This window comes from Pterocles gutturalis, unplaced genomic scaffold, assembly GCF_000699245.1.
Source record: "Pterocles gutturalis isolate BGI_N339 unplaced genomic scaffold, ASM69924v1 scaffold27229, whole genome shotgun sequence".
Classification (NCBI taxonomy): domain Eukaryota; kingdom Metazoa; phylum Chordata; class Aves; order Pterocliformes; family Pteroclidae; genus Pterocles; species Pterocles gutturalis.
The window spans coordinates 171,019-189,953 of record NW_010129329.1 but is presented as its reverse complement, the minus strand read 5'-3'; the positions used below and the strand labels follow the sequence as shown (position 1 = coordinate 189,953).

The 18,935-nt window shown below is 41.7% G+C and overlaps 1 protein-coding gene across 1 annotated transcript in view; it reads right to left on the bottom strand.

Annotated features, from left to right (window-relative positions):
* Nucleotides 1–18,935, bottom strand: part of GLIS1 (GLIS family zinc finger 1) — a 106,244-nt gene that overhangs the window by 11,133 nt on the left and 76,176 nt on the right. The window contains exon 6 of the mRNA XM_010079913.1: nt 14,753–14,903. Within this exon, the coding sequence (XP_010078215.1) occupies nt 14,753–14,903 (151 nt within the window). The remainder of the gene's footprint in view (nt 1–14,752; nt 14,904–18,935) is intronic.

Sequence of the window (18,935 nt, the reverse complement as noted above, 5' to 3'; positions counted from 1 at the left end):
AAAAAACAACAATGTAGTGCTGCTCTCGGATATTCATTAGGAGGAAAGGAGCTTGAAAAGGATTTCTGTTCCTTTACACTGATTTCCTGTACCAGCCATAATGACATGAGCAAAACGACACCACTCCTCAGGAAGCAACTTAGACACATCTCAGTTTTGATTTAAAATTTTGTGAGCTGAGATACATGTCCAGAAAACAGAAGTGGAAAATGTAGTTAGAGTGAGTAAATGCAAATAAATTGATAAGAGCCTTCATAGCTGCAACGCGGTAAAGCTTTACACCCAAGTTGCAGCCAAGACAAAGAAAAGCATTTGTTTCAGTTATTCCTCATGTAGGATTTTTTAGACTTAGAAATACTGCTCTGACTGCAACAGATGGTACTGCCCTTTCAAAGAAAAAGCCTGAGTGAGTGTTTGCTTGTGGCAGCGCTCCTCAGTGTAAGACTGAGCGTGGTCTGAGAGATGGAAAATTCCCCCCAGATGTCTGGGACTGGGGTCAGCGCAGCAGTGCTCTGGCAGTCCCGCCTGGGGAACCAGCCCTGACCCAACACCCCAGCACCTGAGGAAGAACCTCACTAACCCACTGCCATGGTCCCCAGGCATCCTATGCAACCAGTGGAGCAGAGAAGCTTCAGTGCTTCCTCCCTGCCACAGTGCAACCGTCCCACCAAAGGTGGTACAGCAGCTGGCCCAGAAGGGACAAACCCTTTTCCAGAGAACTGTCTTTTGGCCATTTACAGCCAGAAGGATGGCATGGTGCAGCAGATGGGACCAAAAACCTGGCCATTCACATACAAGCTGCTTCTGGAGCAGCATTAAACTGTCCCTATAAATGAGCAAATAGGTAGAAGCTGAATCTTTTACCCTCCTACAGCAGCTGTGACAAATGGCCTTTTGCTCCATAGCCCAGTGTTACGCTGCCAAACGTGCGGGCTGTGTGGACCCTGTGTTCACCATATACTCTCTGCTGCCTCTGGAGCTTTTGCTGAACATAAGAAGTGGCTCTTTGAGCAGCACTATAACCTTCAGACGCTAGAAAAAACACCTGTCTGAGAGCCACCCTGATGAAACTTCACAGCTACAGGTCCTGAGACGTGGAAATAAAAATACCACCGCAGGTTATTATATATGTCACCAAGCTGGAAAAAAAATATTGAGCAAAAACCATTACAGATATACAAAGAGTCAGCTAAAAACCAAATTAAATCTCTCACTGACATCTTCCTCTATCACTGCACAAGCCGTACAAACACCATAAAGCATAATTTGCAATAGCTGTTCCTCACCAGTTTACATGACTGGTTCTTTGAGCAGTTAGGATTAAATCTGGGGAGCCAGGCTATGCTTGACTTCGGGCTAAGCACTATATGGGAGTGCTCAAGAGGTAAACACAGATGAACTGTGAATTAATGGTGACAACAGCTTAATCAAATTTAACATGAGAGGCAGAGAAACCCTGCCAAAAGCTGTCACAGTGACACTCTATTAAAAGGGGCTTAACTCAATCAACCAGTCAAAGTCAAATGCTGAAATAATTCCATCTTGCAAAGCAGGAAAATAAGGCATATAATACAAACCACAGAGTCTGAATACCCCCAAACTAAACTGAAGGATTAAACCAGTATTGTTAAATGGGTGAAGGCAAGGATATTTTCAAGCCATATATGTAAGAACTGGAAACCAATTTTTTTTGTGAGAAAGATGATACCCCCTCCAATAAAGTGATGGCCAGCAATACGTAAAATAAAGAGGACTAAAGTGGAATTTTAAGAGCCAACATGCAAAGCAAAAAATCTTACCTGTTTCTCCTGTTTGTTTTAAGTGCATATTGAAAAGAGCTCAGCAACAGAGCTGGGCTGGCCCTTGCCCTACCCAAGGGTACAGATCTGGGGCTGCAGAGGGGGTAAAGAAGGGACAGCAACCGTATCGGTGCGGGAATGCAGGAGCCAGCTGTGCCCTCTTCAGGTCAGAGGCTGAAAATGCTCTCTGCTCGCGGGAAAATACCGAGTTTATTTGCTAAGAAGCAGCTAAACGCTAAGGTCAGCTCCCATGCAGCTTTAGTTTTTCCTCAAAGGTCTCAGTAGAGAAATAGTTTAACACAAATGAGCTGTCGTGCAGCCCAGCTACAAGTCGTATCTTCTGCAAATGTTGTCAAATGCTTGTCTGTGGTGAACTCCAGCATGAAGATGGGGCTGACGTTATCTGCTGGGACCTACAGAAAAGCCTTTGCTACGGTGTCTTCCGAACCTGCAAGGGAGTGCCGGCAAAGCAGAACCACAAATTACAAAACTGTCCCCAGCCCCTTCAGACAGCACACACGGGGACATTGCCCTCGACATGCCAGAAATGCTGTTAGAAGCCTGGAAATGCTTCTATCTTGGAAGGAGATTACAAAGATTGCAGTTGTTGTCATTGGAAAGATAATAGCTAAAAGAGATCATGATAATGACATTTATATGGATAATGACCACACACGCTTTTTAAAGACAAACAAAAGATGTACTAAAAACTCCAAGGCCTGGATGAGCCAGAAACCACTCTGAATGAGGGAGGAAAATACTTCTGGTGAGCAAGTACTCTGCAACTGCCTGTGTTGGGTTTCCTCTGCCGTCTCTTGAAATGTCTTCTCCTGGCTACTGCTGGGAAGTGCAGCACCCCATCGAGGCCTGCTGGGCTGCTCTGTGCCCAGTGCTTTGTTAGGATGGTCGAGTAATCACATTTTTAAATTCTATGCAAATATGTTACAAGTCAAACAAAACTGGTACATTTAAGGTGTCCAGCTGAGGGGATACTGAAAAATCCCAGCTTCCCTACCCAGTTTAACTACTCCCAGAGGCTATTTAAATCTTAACCATGTGAGAAGAATTTAACAGTTTTTATTGTTGTTTTTAAAGCTGCGCTTCTCCCCATTCACACCCTTTTTTTTTTTCCTGTTTTCCTTGGGTGTGAGCTCAACAGTTGTGATAGCGTTTGTGCCATGAAGCCTTTGAAATGACAGGTTCCGAGCAGGTGAGGTTCCCCCGGCGAGGCAGGAGGGGTGCGGAGGTGTGTGGGGCCCTGCTCCCACGGGGGAGCTGAGCTGCCAGCTCATTGCTCCCACTCGGCATTGCTGTCACGGTGCTGGAGCTCGGCAAACATAGCTGTCTGCAGGCAGCCGGTATCCTAGGAACCCGCTGTGGCACAGGAACTCGAGCTGAAACCCTGAAAGCTCCACCTACACTTGACCATCGCTGCCTCCTCTGCATGAAGAGAGTTTCATACAGTTGAGCAGGTCACCGTAAAATCTACTATGTTCTGCTCAGTCTCTCCCGAACAGGGAATTTAACGTGTTTCCTATAAGGCACATTTTTTTAGCTAGGAAAGAGGTCTGCTCAGCAGAAGAATCTGGCTGTATTAGCACAAGTGGCCAGCCAACATGGGGGCTTGTTTCCTTAAAATGGTTATCACAATGCCTGCAGCTCGAGCTGGTCCCTGAAATATTATTTTGTGTGTGTGTATGCATGTGTGAATGTGCTCTGGCACGCTCAAGGAGAGCTTTTTCATCAGCTAACTGTCCAGTTCCCAGTGCTGTGTTTTTAATTCTCTCCCGAATCATTTGCCTACTAATTAGGTTGCTGTGATACTTGGGTTGTTGAGAGAGGAGGACTCATTCCTGATACAAATTAAATAGATAATGCATTAGCAAGAGAGAAGAGCTTAAAATGAGATGCCTTCTGTGTGAAAGAAGAAACACTAAACTACTTACACCAGGAACTCAGCTGGATTCCTTAAAAATTCCCAGGCAGTAGCTCAGGCATATATGTTTCAATAACTAATAGCCCGGACATTTCCTGTTAATACTGTACTACAGGCACAGTTTGCTTTGGTTTGGATGTTAATAATAAATATGTACCACATACTTGACTTTAATTGTAACTTGTATAATTCAGTAAATTTGCAGGTTCTTTTGGGGCCTTTTAATATGTATCTGTGCCTATAGATAGCTGTACAGAGAGATATATAAATAAATACTCTCACACACATGTAAAAAAATCCTTATCCTTCCTTAATTCATTGAGGGCTCCTGGCTATACAGAATATTTCTGTTCAGGAGCATAAATCTTTTTTGCCATCTCCCTAACTTTGTGACAAAGCTAAGAACAATCAACAGTTCTGGCAGATCACTTGCACTGCTGCTGTAGTGTGACTGTCAGTACACTCTGCCCTGTCTTCCAAGGATGCCTGATGGTAAAAGACTTGTAACTCAAACAACAAATTAACCCACTGCAAGGCGTTTACTACTCCATTATCAAAACCCGTATGTCCCTCATGTGCAAGGTAACCTGTTAACCAGGCATTTACCTTATTCCTAGCCATTGTCTGCCACAGACACCGATGTACTAGCAAGCCCTGTCCCAAACCAGAATTCCAGCTGCCTCCCAATGGAACTTCTATTGCTAAAACCCTTGCTGTATGTACTACATGAAACAAGGAGGAAAGCTTTTTCAATTGAAGATTCATTTTGGTGACTTTGGACCTAATAACAGTAGGAGCTTCGCAATACCTCTCATACAGAGAGGTATGCACCAGAAGAGCCTGCGTTCCCTGCGTGTGTTGACTTACAGGATCTTCTGGGAACAGTAGTGTTCTAGGAGTAACGTGCAACTTTCTTGAGTGCTGATAATAACAGAATGGGAACAATACAATCGGTTGCAGTAAGAATGTACTTACGAATGACCATATATTACACAGTGGTAAAACCAGAAAAGCTGTATTCAGTTCGGATGCATTAAGTTACCACGGGAGTTAAAAACAGCTGAAGATACACCACAATAGTTAGACAGGGTTTTCTTACAAAGTAAAACTGCCAAACCTAGAAGCATGCCACTGAAAGAAGAGAATTTAAAATGCAGTTTTTCAGATTACAGGGGTGCAGTGGAGGAGCCAGGCTCCTCTCCACTCTCTCCAAGACATGCAAGCAGCAGGGCATGCACCACAGAGAGAAGCAGGTCAGCTTAAAACAAAAGGAACATTTTGCTCACACAGCATGCCCTGGCCTGTGGCATTCATAGCCACAGGATGTCATAGAATCAAACAAAATACCTAGTTTTTTAAAAAGGGACTGAATAATTTAATCGCCAAAACCAACATTTCCATGCTAAGCGAGGGGTAATCAAATCTTGTGCTTCAGGATGTAAACTGATCGCCCAAGGAGTCAGAGAGGAATTTTCTCTCTTCACTCATACAACTTCGTATGATTGACCAGGTATTGTGTTTTTTTTTCCAATTCCCTTTGAAGCACCATGTGTAGGATGGCGCTGAAGATGTAATACTAGTCTTGAGGGACCTATGATTTCAGGTGGAATTGCAAAGCTAATGCATTCCTCTCCTGAGGATGCATCAGAGGACAATTAAGTAAAAGGACTAATCAGAAAAATCTTGTTTATGTAATACCTTCTTAGCTCGGTAACATACCTTGTCTGTGATACCGCACACATTTCTGTACCATGCTAAACACTGTCTTAAAATACTCAGCTTCACAGCCCTTCCTAAGGGAAGCTCTTGAAGTCAGATGGGATACTACCCACAAAGGGTCACTAAACCAAGTGTTCGATATAGACAGTGAGCCAATTCCTCACCTCTACTGCAAAGCATTTGTCACTCACATCAATGGGAATGCTCAGAAATCTGGATCTTAACAGAAGGATTTTTTTAAAAAGAAAATTAAAAGTAAAAACATAGACGATATTAATCTGTCTACTCTCTCATTCCTTTAGGAATCTCAAGCAGAAATTCCAGTAAGACTTTTACATAAATTTTCTTGTGATCATGTTTTAACAATATATTTTGGATGGTGAAAGTTCATATTAAATTGTAAGGCCTATGTGAGGGAAATATCTAGGTATGCCGTGAGCTAGCAATGATCTATAGAAAAGACATCTTGCAGGCTGCAAGTACCACTACCTTGCTTTAGAATTATTTATCCTGCCTCCACTTTCAGCCTCCCAAAGTAGCCAGTGGTGTGTAAGAATTTGTGTATTTTCACAATGCACACCAAATGTCTTTTTCCAATATTATTGCAACATAAAGAACCAAAAAATAAATACATATCAACATAGATTTTTCTAAGCTTTCTGTCAAGATGTATGTTTTCTATATTCACCCACAAGTACTTAGTCTGGGTAAGAAATAGTTTTACATTTTACTCTGGCAAGTCTTTGTTCAATAGCAGTTCCTGGACAAATGAACACGGAGTAAGAAATTGTAAAGCCAGATTTTGAGCTGGTTTAAGGTGAGCTTTTTCATGATCTAGTTGATCATCTCTTGACTGCCAAAAACTATACACAGTACACTTAATTAATAAATATTGAATGGAATTGAAAATTGAAAAATAATGAAAATAAATTAAAACTTAAGATTCTTGAATAATAGGTGGGAATGAATTGTAAGCACAAAATAGAAATCTCTAAGATAGGGATGTTTCCAATATGAAAACTGTCTGGGTTTTTTTTTCTTTTTATGATGTGATGGCTTGATTGGCAGATTCCTTAGCTAGACAAAGAACCTCAACCCATATCCCATTGAGTCCAGGGGAAACAAGACCAAATCCAGACTGAAAAACATCTGTCCTTTATCTCAAATATTTTTTTTTTATATTTTGGGTTATAAGACCATTGTGTAATACACTTCTCATGCATAGCGTATCACCATATCAAACAGTCTTGACTTTGAGAATTATGTTTAACTCATATTAATAGGAAGAAAAGTGTATAATAAAGCACCAGAGTGAGAAGCACAAAGCAAAGAAGATCCATATTTTATCTTAAGTGACTTGTACAGTACTGCAGCTAGTTACAAAAACTGAGATTTTCAATTAAACCATGTTCTACCATAAAATCCAGCATGCCAACCATTTCATTCATAAAATCTGTCCCCCAAGCATTAGAGTTGGTTATAGCGTGAGAAAGTCCAATTCAGTTCCAGGACCAGGAGATATTTTTTTTAAAGGAAAAAAAAAGTTAACACTGATTTTCATCTCTTCCCATAATATTAAAAATGATGTGTAAAGCTCTGCTAATCTGGTCTCTGGATAGTGCCCAATCTCTTGCCACGTGTTTCTGTTCTGGGTCTTGCCCTACGGGAATTTCTGTCAGCACATGCTCAGGAAACAGTTATACCGTTCACTTTTTTTTACTTTTCTTTTTTTTAAGACGGACTCTATCTGAAGTTTGGTGAACCTTTGCACTAATCACTGCCAGGTGCCTCTGGCTACGTTTCTGGAATGTAAAGAATCTTTTCCTTCTCTCCCTCTTTCTTCCTTTCTCCTCTTCCCCCCCTTGTCCCTGATATATTATAAATCCTTCCTTGTGGATCACCTTGCTGGGCGTCATTGCATTTTATTACCCCTTTCTCTAAACAGTGAGCAAACAAGTTACTGGGCTGTGACACGCTGCCCTTCTTACAAGGCCTCAGTCTCTGCTCTGTGACTGCAAGATGCAACGCTGTGTGTCTGTTTTTCTCTTTTCTGGCTGTGCTTGTGGCCAGCTTGAGTAGCTGTCTGCTGTGAAGAGACTTGGGCTCTATTCCCAGTTCTGCTGCTAATGCAGCATGTGACACACCTCTGTGTGTAACATCTTTAAAGTGGGACTGAGGCAATGTCAGCCTTTTCCTTGCTTCTAGATAAATACAAGATGCTATATTTCATTCAGAATACTGCCTCGGATTATGTTAATCCAGTTCTGCATCTTCACTCACCCACACTCGAGCAGTGTCAACAAGTGCCTGTACAATGAGTGCAGCAGCTAGTTAGCTACGAGGAGCAGGTTTCATAAACATTATGGAGAACACCAGCCACAGGACCTTGAATGTGACTTAAGAGTCTTAGGTCATTTAATTGCTTTAGAATATTTTTAATAATACCAATCATCAGTGATAGGAAAACAGATTTGGGAGCCAAAGGAGCTCTTTCCTGGTACACTCCGGGGCTTTCCGCGTGGCCCTTCTCTTCAGGTACGGAGTGACTTACTGACATACACACAATCTTTTCTAATACACATGCAAGTCTCAGTTGGGTGTAAAACATAACTCAGTATTTTGTAATGCATTTCATTACCTACACAAACTCACACATATTACACAAATACTTTTTTTGTATGTTAAATGTGTATCTCTACAGCTGTTCTGAACTGGTATGTGCGATTTCTGCAGAGCAGTTAATCATAGCGATCATTATGGGAGCTGTGCCAATCTAGAAGACATTTTTATTTATAAGGGTTAGTTCAATGATCTTTGAAATGAAGCTGATGAATCACTACGGCTGAAGCCACTACACATAAGGGAAATTTGAAAACTTACTCTTGCTAACAATCTAGCAGGAAAATCTATTTCAAAAGTAAAAAATTAATCCTTATTAATGTGGCCAAAGAAATATCAAAACATATTTAAATAAAGAGCACTGCCTTAGGTTCAAGTGATTGCCAGGAAGTCAATTAAAACGACATGCAATCAAACACAGATATTGTCTACTCAGTATTATCCGGCATGTACTGCATGCTTGAGTGGTCTATCTTATTTTAGTCATTTAAGGTCATTATTCTCTGGCAAGTATGTAGCAAGATGCTTCCAGGTGCAGGCAGACTCTGTACAGGTAGCTGATGCTTGCTTTCTTCAAGTTTACAGTTGAAAAGGCACTATACTGAATAGTGGGAGCTGTTAAGATAATCATTTTGTTATACCATGATAAGTTATTGTGTTTGCTGTATACGGTTTACATCTAACTGCAGAAGTTTTGTTTAAAAAGCAAAGAAAAAATTAAAAAAAAAAGAAAAAAACCCCAGCTTTACAGATGTTAAGTGTAAATTTAACTACATATAAAACCAGTAATGAATAAAATCATTAATATAATGCAGAAGAGCTGTGGTTGAATGCTTAAATGCTTCCCGACTCATTCTGACCAACTCCTTTCACCTCCCACCTTCTCCTGTAACTCTCTTATTTCTTACTCTAAGATAGTTTTGCTTACAGCGTCTCTTCTGGGCAGGCAACACAGCACTTACTTTGAGATGCACCGATGAAGGCTCTCTAATTAATGTCAATCCAGCCCTTCAGAAACACAAATTAAATACATGCCCACCTCTTTCTGCTGATGGCCAAACAATATTTTACCCTGTGATCAACCACTAAGCAATTCTTTACCGTGTGTTGTTGAAGTAAGCCTATGCTAATGCTGATTTTGCTTTAAGGGGGGGAAAAACTGTGTAAGCCTATCTGGACATGATTATAAATGAATTCTGATCACATTTTCTACAATGAGATAAATGACTTGGGATTTGAAACCAGATGCTTTTAATTACTGATTTTCTTTGTTACATGAACCTCAGCTCCGCACCTGTACATTGTTCTTTCTTTGGACAGATGTACTGATGTCCCTTTTGCGTGCTCAGATCCGTAACACTGAGATAAATTATGATGGGTTCTTGGCTTCCTCCACTGAAAATGTTTTCAGCTGTCAGAAATATCTGTTTCTTGTTATTGGTTTTAGTGCTTTTGAAAGAAAGACTAAAACACTGACTTGTGTATTCTATTATAAATGAAGAGTATTCTCCAGTGGAATCCACAATGAATGAATGATGTATCTCCTTGGTCCTAGGAACTGTTATAAAAACTGTGTAGGTATTTAGTTCTCCAGAGTACTTCTAGAAAGGAAGAGTTTGTTTCCTACAAAGATTGTAGCAACATGACCATTCCTAACCAATTTCTTGATGTGAGCTCACAAACTTAAAAATGAATAAAAATTAGAAATAAGTAGTTAAGACCCCTAATTGTCTCTTAAAGTAATAAGAATTAGGTACCCAAATGTATTTTCCTACCAGGCCTGGATTTTGGCAGTTCAAGGAGGCAGCATAACATATTGAAAAGAATCTCCCCCATTTCTTTTACTGGTTTTGGGGCAGTTTCTTAATTCTTACCCCAGAAACAGCCACACTTCAGAAGACTAGCTGCTTGCAAACAGTGAAACTCTTACAGACACAATTTGAGTCTGGTCCCATCTGATGAGCAAGCATCCACCAAACCCTTTGTCTGCCATCACCTACCAGCAAAGCTGAAGGCAAAAGCAGCTCCGCACAGCAGAGATGTGGATTGTTGGAGGGTGCTTTCTCCAAGCTCTACAGGTCACGGAGAGCAGGCAGGGGGCAAAGGCAGATTCTTTGAAATGGAGGCACCCAGCAGGGTCCTGGCAACCTAACAGGGCTGAAATGTAAGTAGGAGCTGGCTTACAGCCTCTCACTGCCAAAGTATAATGTGGTAGTAGTACAAATAAAAATCTAACACACAACGATTTATCCTGCATATTTGTTTTCAACATTAAAAATATCAGGAATTTCAAATCCAGTGTTACCTGGTTGAGCAAGAACGGAGGCTCTGTCTGCCTTGTGTTACTTTACATGAAGAGAAATTAAGGGCTAAATTTTTAACAGAGAACTCTTTACATTTAAGTATTTCTGTGTTATTTGAATTAACAGGTGCTAAGAAGGAAGCAAACAAAAATTCCGATGTTTAAACATTCTGATTAAAATGTCTCTTTTCACTTGATTGTTTTTAAATCCTGTTTCTTGTGATTTTGTGTGGCTAAGTGGCTCTTCAGGGGGGTCTGGAACGTGGTTTGAACTGGTTGCAGTTAGCTGGTGAGATGCTTGGGCAAAGAGAGCTGTGTAAGCTCCTTCCTCTAACCTTGACTACTTAGTCCTTTATGTTAAAGGCTCACAAGACTGGATTCAGAGTTCTCATTAATCACCACCTATGGACATCACAGATGTCTTAATCCCACTAGTTCTTCATTTACTGTTGTGTTTACAGAGCAGAAATGACCTCAATTACCACAGGAATATAAAAAAAATAGTTTCACTTTCCTTTCCCTTGGAGACACATCACATTCCCAGTAAAGTTATTATTTGTCAGTACCCCCAGCTTCTTTTGAGAACATAAGTGCTGTTTGTTACGGGTGACACAAGTGACAGAGGGCCTCAGTCACATATAGAGGGACCGTGTTCAGATCCTACAAAGTGACCTTGTTAGGTCATTAAGCTAAATTGGTGCAAATCCCTGACTTGGTGCCACCACTCAAACTCACTTAACTTTACTCCTATCAGTTTCATTTATGCTGATAATTTATCACACTAAATATTTTAAACTGGAATTTGCAGGGATCGTTTACAAATGAAATTAAGTACTTTTTAAATGACTTAGATAATAACAGCTAAAAAATAGCAGAAAGAAAGCCAAGTGCAACATCCACACAAGATTTAATACTAAAAGCTGTTTTTCCATCTTCATACAGCTACAAATCAAAACAGACTGTTTTTGCAATGGGCAAAATGAAACTGAGTTAGACATGCTACAAGAAATGCTAAAATAACACTTTGCTACCTGAAATTAAATATATATATATATATTTAAACCTGGATCATGACAAGACCACTTTCTGGATGCCAAAATATTTCTCAGTCACACACTTTTAGTTTAATCAATATCAATGTAAGTAAATTTTTTTGGTATAGCATACATTTCATACTAGAATTTGAAAAAATACTCTCCATATTGTATAAAGCCAGTATAAATATATTTGGTAATGAAGTCAGATTTTGTTAGAACATTTTCAAGTGAATTAGATAATTTTGTCAAACTATTTAAATGTCTTAGCAAACCATTTGGGAAAATTGACTGCTGCACTTGGTATTGACTTTGGCAAAGGATGGCATAACATAGGGCTTTAAAAAAAAAAAAAGAAAAAGCCTTTAAATCAAATTCTGAATCTCATGTCAAACTTGAGTAGACTATTTGTACTCCGCCTCATGTAGTTTTTGGCACATTTCATATTTGATGACTCAGTAATTAGATTTCTTGATAGTAATCATTTGGTTCATTCCACAGTCCTAAGCTATGCAATCCAGTCTTGTCATGGTACGGATTCACAGTATAGAAATTCTTTGCATTTACTTAAACATGAATGCTGAGACAGCTGACAAATGAGGCAAAGCATTATACGTGTGCCAGAAAGCTGGAACAGTTAATATGCAGAAAGGTAGCGTTAGGTGTTTCTTTGCTATCGTAACCATATATATTTTATATGAGTAACGGCACACTGCTATGAAGTGGCAAAGGGGCAGCAGTTCTATAATTCAGCTGCTCCAAGCATTAGATTATTAAGTGATTTTGCCCAGTTAAATGGATGACTGCTTTAAACAAAACTGTGCTAAATGAAATTCAAGGACTATTAGTTCACACTAAGTTTCTGTATTTGCAATCAAAGTGTCACGTATGGGCTTTATTTCAGCAGTCATTAATAACCTAAGCATAAACAATTAAAATTCAGCAAAAGGATCTTGGCGAGGGGGTGCTTATTTTGCTTCCAGACAGGGTAAAACTACAGCAACTGGGTATGATAGTGCTGAACGCGGACTATTTTGAGTTTAGAAATTGGTATTTGAGATGCTGAAAAATTCCATGTAATTATGTCATGAAACTAGATACTCTGTTTTAAAATAACTATTTGGTAATACATTCCACTCTCCATTTCCTGATGTTTAGTTCATGGTTAGAAATCTGTTATCATGTCACTCTTACATTTTGTTACAGGATACTAACTATGGTGTTTCTGCAAATACTTTACATAATACTTAAGTATATAGGCGCCAAGATAATAAATCAGCACTGTTGTCTCCTCTGACAAGGAATACCTATTCCCCTAGAACTGAAAACAGCAGAGACAACTCTGATGTTAGCTTTGGCCTAAGCACATGATCAAAATGTCTGTAGAAGGAGGTCAGTGAGCAACTCAGTTCTCTCAGCACAGAGTTTCTGCTGAAAGAGAAGTGCTGTACTCTGGGATGGAAACATGAGGGGCAGCAAGGAGGATTCGTCTGGAAGCTTCAGACCCCTCAAACTGCAAAACTATCTGTTGCCTTCATTCTGGTCAAATCTTTGCTTTCATTTCGTATTAACAGTATCAGACATGAAGTGCCTTAGAAACAAACCTACCTTACTGACAGCCTGTTAAACCCTTCCCACAGTATATCCTTACTTTATTTCATTCTTTGTTGGGATTTTTGCCTTCACTCCCCTAGGAACCAACTCAAAGAGGAACCAGCTGAGCAGCGCAGTGGGGAGCAGTGAGAGGAAGGGATTCTACTCCCGCAGGCTCAAGTAGTCCCATTCTGCAGGGAAAGAACAGCTCATGGATTACCTTCATTTCGGACTGCCTGTCTCCTTTCCTCCTGTTTATGCTCCCTGACTGCTCTGCTACAGAAAGCTTCATGTTTATCTGGTATAACTTCCAGCTACATCAGCATGCCCAGTGCCTCCTGTTGGCCATGACCCCACCATGGGCATAGTGTGCCAATGGCAAATACAAGGTTGGGAACTCGGGTGGCAGGGCAGGGAAGGAGAAGCGTTTGGCACAGGCACCTTATGTGACATTTTCAATAAATGATGGACAGAATGAGTCTGTTCCTATGATGGGCAGATATGCATCAACATTGGGAGGGGGCACCGGTACCTGGTACTGGCAGAGGTCAGAAGAGATGGCTGAAGGAGGCACAGAAGCTAATCTTGCTACAGCATTCATTCCTCAATGAAGAAAAAAAATTGAGTGATTTCTTCCTAACTGAATTTCCTCCATCAGATTGTTCTTCAACTACTCCAGGTGTAATTTTCCTTACTGTGCCCTTTCTATGCCACATACACTCTGCCTTCTGCCCTTCACTTGAAGCATACAATTAAAAACTTTTTGGGATTTCCTTTCCACATAGAAGAAGGGATGTGTCAGTCACTGGGCTAGGATGGAAAAATTCTATGTTCAGTTTCTGTATTTGCGAACCCAAACATATTTTTAGGAAAAAAAATTCTCTTAATCTCTGTATCCCATTTCCCATCAATGAAGAAAATCAGAGTCCCCTCCCTGTCCAAAGTGCTGGGAAGAAAAAACTGTTAAGTTTCATTTTTAATTTGCATGAGTCTAGGCACCAAAAAAAATCTGAGCAAAAAGATTAGAGCAGAATTTTGTGGCTTACAGAGATTCTTTACTGTTGAGAAGATGTTATGAGATCCTAGAGCAAACAGTGCTTTAGAAATATCAGATACTGTCGCAATGCAATGCAATCCATACTGTAGCAATGCAATCTATACAATCAGTGTGATAATATACTCTTCCCTGAGTAGGAGCTTACAGGTTGATGCCTGCTGCTGAGAGATGTATTACAGAAAGTCTTATCAGAGAGCAAGGAAGTGAGAGAGCCTGCTGCCCTGACACTAACCATAAGTCTTACTAAGGCAAATACTGCCTTATTCTTGAGTGAGTTGTAGTTTGGATTTTTATCCTTTGAGAGATTTTCATTTCAGCTGAGAAAAGTTCTCTGCACTTATCCAAACCTACAAGAAGTCATCAAGGAAGAATTAAAAAAAAAAAATTAAAAATCTAAATGCAATTGCGTTCTATGAAGAGGAAAAAAATCTCCGTGTGTTTTGTTGAAGACAAGGCCAAGGCCCTGAGCAACCAGCTAGTAATGTCAACATTTGCTCTGCTTTGCACAGGGGATGGGTAACACGACCTGCTGAGGTTCCTTCAAAACTAAATTATTCTATGATTCTAAAATAAGAAGATTTGCTTAGTTTGGGCCAGTGTTTTTCATTCGAACAGTATCCATGCAAAGTAAAAGAAACCATTGATCATTCATTATCACGCCAGACAGAGGCCAAGCATGTTTAATACACATACCCTTCCCTGGCACTCTCCAACGGCGACTGGTGGTGATGTGGGCTGGAAAGGGTGGAGTCGAGTGGATGGTGTCTTGAAGGGATGTCATGAGGAGGAGGCAATATACCTGGTGAGGGACCGTTATGGGTAGCGCTGGAACTGCTGTACATGCCTGTGAACACACAGCATTTTGCAAAATAAAATAAGCAAGGAAAGAAGCATCCAAGTAAGTCCTTGAGCATCCTCAACTCCTTCCCTATCCCCCACTCGACCCTGAGACACAAAAAGGACTGGCTCCTAGTAAATGCAATTCTCAGAAAAGTCTAGTCATCTAGTCCTTCTTTTCTCAGTTTCTTTGCCTTTACACTCTTCTTAACGTTTGCCTACAAAACATCTCCCAGAGTTTTGGCCCACCAGGGCATGGCTCTCAGGGAATCTGCACACAGAGGAAGACTAGAGCAGCTACTCATATTGTATTCTGAGGGCTGTGGGGCGCAAATGAAATTTGCCAGCTCCCACAGCATCCAGCTGTACAGCACAGAAGACCTCACACTCATCTGAGGTCTAGTTTCGTTGCCTTTTCTCCTCCTGTGGAATTCACCTGTCCTCTCCCACTCACTGTGTGCAGAGCTACACATTCAGAAGTCGGTGCTGTGTGTCAGCTAGGCTGGGCTGCATCCCATGTCACTGACAGGGTTCTGGATGGCAATCCTCCCGAGCCCTGACAGTGACACGGAACCAGCAGAAGAAAACATGAAAATCTGGAGCCATGGGGAATGTATGACAGCCCTCTGGGCAGATAAGCAATGGCTGGACGTCAGCATCTTTTTCTGTGTGATTGAAGAGCAGAACCCCTAAGGCAAGATTCCAGCCACCTTTGTCAGGGCCTTCAGATGAGTCAAAAACCTCTCATGAACAATGAGTCCTCAGCTGTTGACAGATCTAAAGCAACAAAAATGAACCACATCATCTCTATCTCCCACTAGACAGAACATTTGTCAACCAGCCAGTGAAACCAACTTGCTTTCTGCACTGAAAGCCAGACAGAAGGGCTTTAAGAAGTCAGATGTTCCCAGGTGATGCTAGGATTTATTTGTCAAAGCCTCTTCTGATAACAGTAAGTCAGTAGCTAGGATGCTTCATTGTGAAAATGTCATTTTTCTACTGGTGGATTTGGTCCAGTTTATAATACAATAGTTTCCACTTCCCCAAAATCCTTACCGTTCATACATTCACTGTCAGGCTTGGAAGATGAGCCAAATACCAGTTTGACCTTGACTGCACACTGTCATTTCACACTTCAGCTGGATTTCCTACAACATGCAGCTCAGGTACACTGGCAGCACAGCCTGGAGGAAACGGCTGAATCTAAACCAAGCTGTTTGTGCTCTCTAAGGCTAGTGGACTATTACTGGCCCCTGTCAATAACTTGCCCAAAAAGCTCCAAAACCCCGAAAAGGTAGCTTTAGCAGTGTGGTGGCCAGTAAACACACTCAAGTGTTTTATCTTACAGTCCCACCCCTGAACAGCTCATGAATGTTCAAGAGGTCTCTCCTGGCCCTTCCATACTGTCTCAGCTGCTGAGGATAGTTCAATTTTTTGCTTGAGGTGGATGAGAAAAATAGAGTAGGAGAGTACCTACAACCAGCTTGCCCCTCTAGAGAAGCAAGAGAATGTTTAAAAAACCACCCCACACATCCATATGTCCAGGAGACAAGTCCTGCACGATGCTTTTGACTTATCGATCCCACCTTCTCTGGAAAAGGCTCCTGCTTGGAGCATGTGTGTGCTGAGGCTTATAGGGTTTGTTCATAGGGTTTGTTCATAGAGTTTCCCTCTTCCTACATCTTTGTTTACCACAACACCCCCACTCACATTCAGTTTGACAAATGGTGTCCCTTGTCCTCACATCCCCCTGACCCCCCTTATATACTGCAGCTTGTGCTGCCTCACCCCAGAAGCTTCTAGCTCCCCTTGCAGTGACAGCCCTTCTCCATGGCACTGCTTGATCAAGAGCCCACCACAACATTGGCTGAAGCATGTCAGGGTGAACCCAGCTGTCCCCATCTCCCCTGTGACACCTCGACAAATGTGGCGCTACATGTGTGCTGCCTGCTGTCAAGCAGCGTGTGTCACAGCTGAGCCCTGCCTGTCCCTCCAGCAGTGGGAACACTAATTTTGGGTGCCAGCCTCTGGTATCCAGCTGCCAGTATTCCTGAAGCTTGTCAGAACGCAATTATCTCTGAGGCGTTTGTCAAATGTGGTTGAGCTTGGCTAATGGATTTTTAAAAATACCGTGGGGAAGGAGGCTGACACACATGTGGACAGAGAGGCGAGCAAAATGATGACATAAGCCTTGCTTCCTGAGGAAATGAGACTGAACCCAGAGTCCTGATCTGTATGGCATGTATCCCTCGGACACAGGGCCAGCAGGAGGAACAGAGGGAGCTGCAAGGCTGCTCTGGCGTCAGACACAGCCGTGTGTGCTCCTGGGCCTGCTGGTGCGGCTCTGAGGCTGCAGAGCCAACCACTGGGATGAAGGCTGCATCCGCCCCTGAAGCTTCTGGATAGTGAGAAAGCAGAAACACGAGCCAACGTAGACAAAGAATCGACCCTATTGTTCACTTGCTTCCCTTCCACAGGGCGTCTGCCTGTAATTAAAGAGTACTTCGAGGGCCATGTGGCACACACAATGGAAGACAGGATCCACTACGAGATTCCATGTGACACTGCAATGAGACATTAGTCATTTCTGTTGAGTCACTAAGAACCAAACTGGTATTTACTTGAAGTTAAAAGCTATTTATCTTACGTAGCGCAAAACAAGGGCACTCCAACAGAACATGAGCTTTACTTCCTTCAGAGGGACAGACCTTTCTCTGGTCACGGGCACTGTGCAGGGTGTGCTATGCTAGGCACTGCCAATGCTATCACCGATCAGCCATTTATGCCGCTGGAATTCACTTTGACTGGAAAAAGTTCTGATCTGCATATTTTCATTCCAGACTTAAGACACTCAACGTTTGGAGCTGCTGTCACTCTGATTCCATGATTATCTAATGGTATGCTCGTGGGTGTTAAGCCCCAAAATGGTGCTTTTAGAAGGAAATATTGGCAGTGTCAGTTTATCAGGAAAGAGAGAGAGTGAAGGGAAGCAGGAGGTATCTGCTCATGGGAGGGTGCATATGGTCCTTCCCACTGCTGAGCCCTACCAGAAGGGAAGAGTTGTGTGAGGGGAGAGCAATGCTGTGTTTGCTGCGTGGATCCCAAGTGCCTCTACAATGGAAGAAGTCAAGGGGGAAAGTGCAGTTGCTATTACAGCCTCAGTACAAGTTTCAATACTCCTAAAATTTTACTTCCTTATACAGTTTTTCTTCCTTTTTTTCAGCAGCAACCTATAGTACTGAGTACCTGAAGTCGCACAGCAGCCTTTGGAGCTGTTAGGAGTGACTACTCCTGCAAGTGGAACCCACTTCAGGACTGTGCACCTCAGGCCTCTTCACGCATTGACCATCTCAGCTTGTAAATATATGTCATCAATCAATATTTTAAATGGTTTGGCCTTTGACCTTAACATCTGTTGCCAAAACAGCACTCTAAGCATCTGTGACCAGCAGCTTTTTTTCCCCTCAGCTTTGTGCTAACCGAGACCAGAAAAACAATAATAAAACGTGCCCAGAGAAAATGCCTGAGTGGAATTACCCAAGTGGAGAGACTTCCTTTGCAGGGAGCGATACAAGCTCTTGGGCACAGTTAGAGTTGAATGCGTGCAGCCATGAAGCATCTTAGTTATGAGGAGGGAAAAAGGAGGAAGATCTAAGCAAACAATGGGTTCTTCTGACTGCAAAGCATTCTTTTGCTCACTGTCTTTCCCAGTCCTAAGCACAAACCTGCTTTGAAGTCAGACACAAGGGATAGGAGCTTTTTAAATATTTCATTTTTTCTGTGATTGGCTTTCATCCCTGATGTATTTAAAATGTGCTTTAACTTGGAAAAAGACAAAACTGAAACTCTCCAGGAACTCAAGTGATCCCTAAAGCCCAGAGCTCTGCACATTAATAATGTGTGTTTTTTTTGGGGGGGGGGGGGGAAAGAGGAAAAAAAACCCCAAACTCAAAACAAAAACCCAAACCATGAACATTTTTCTCCAGAAATATTGCCTCTGCTTATTTGAAAAGCAAATGTGCAATCATTGCAGACTATA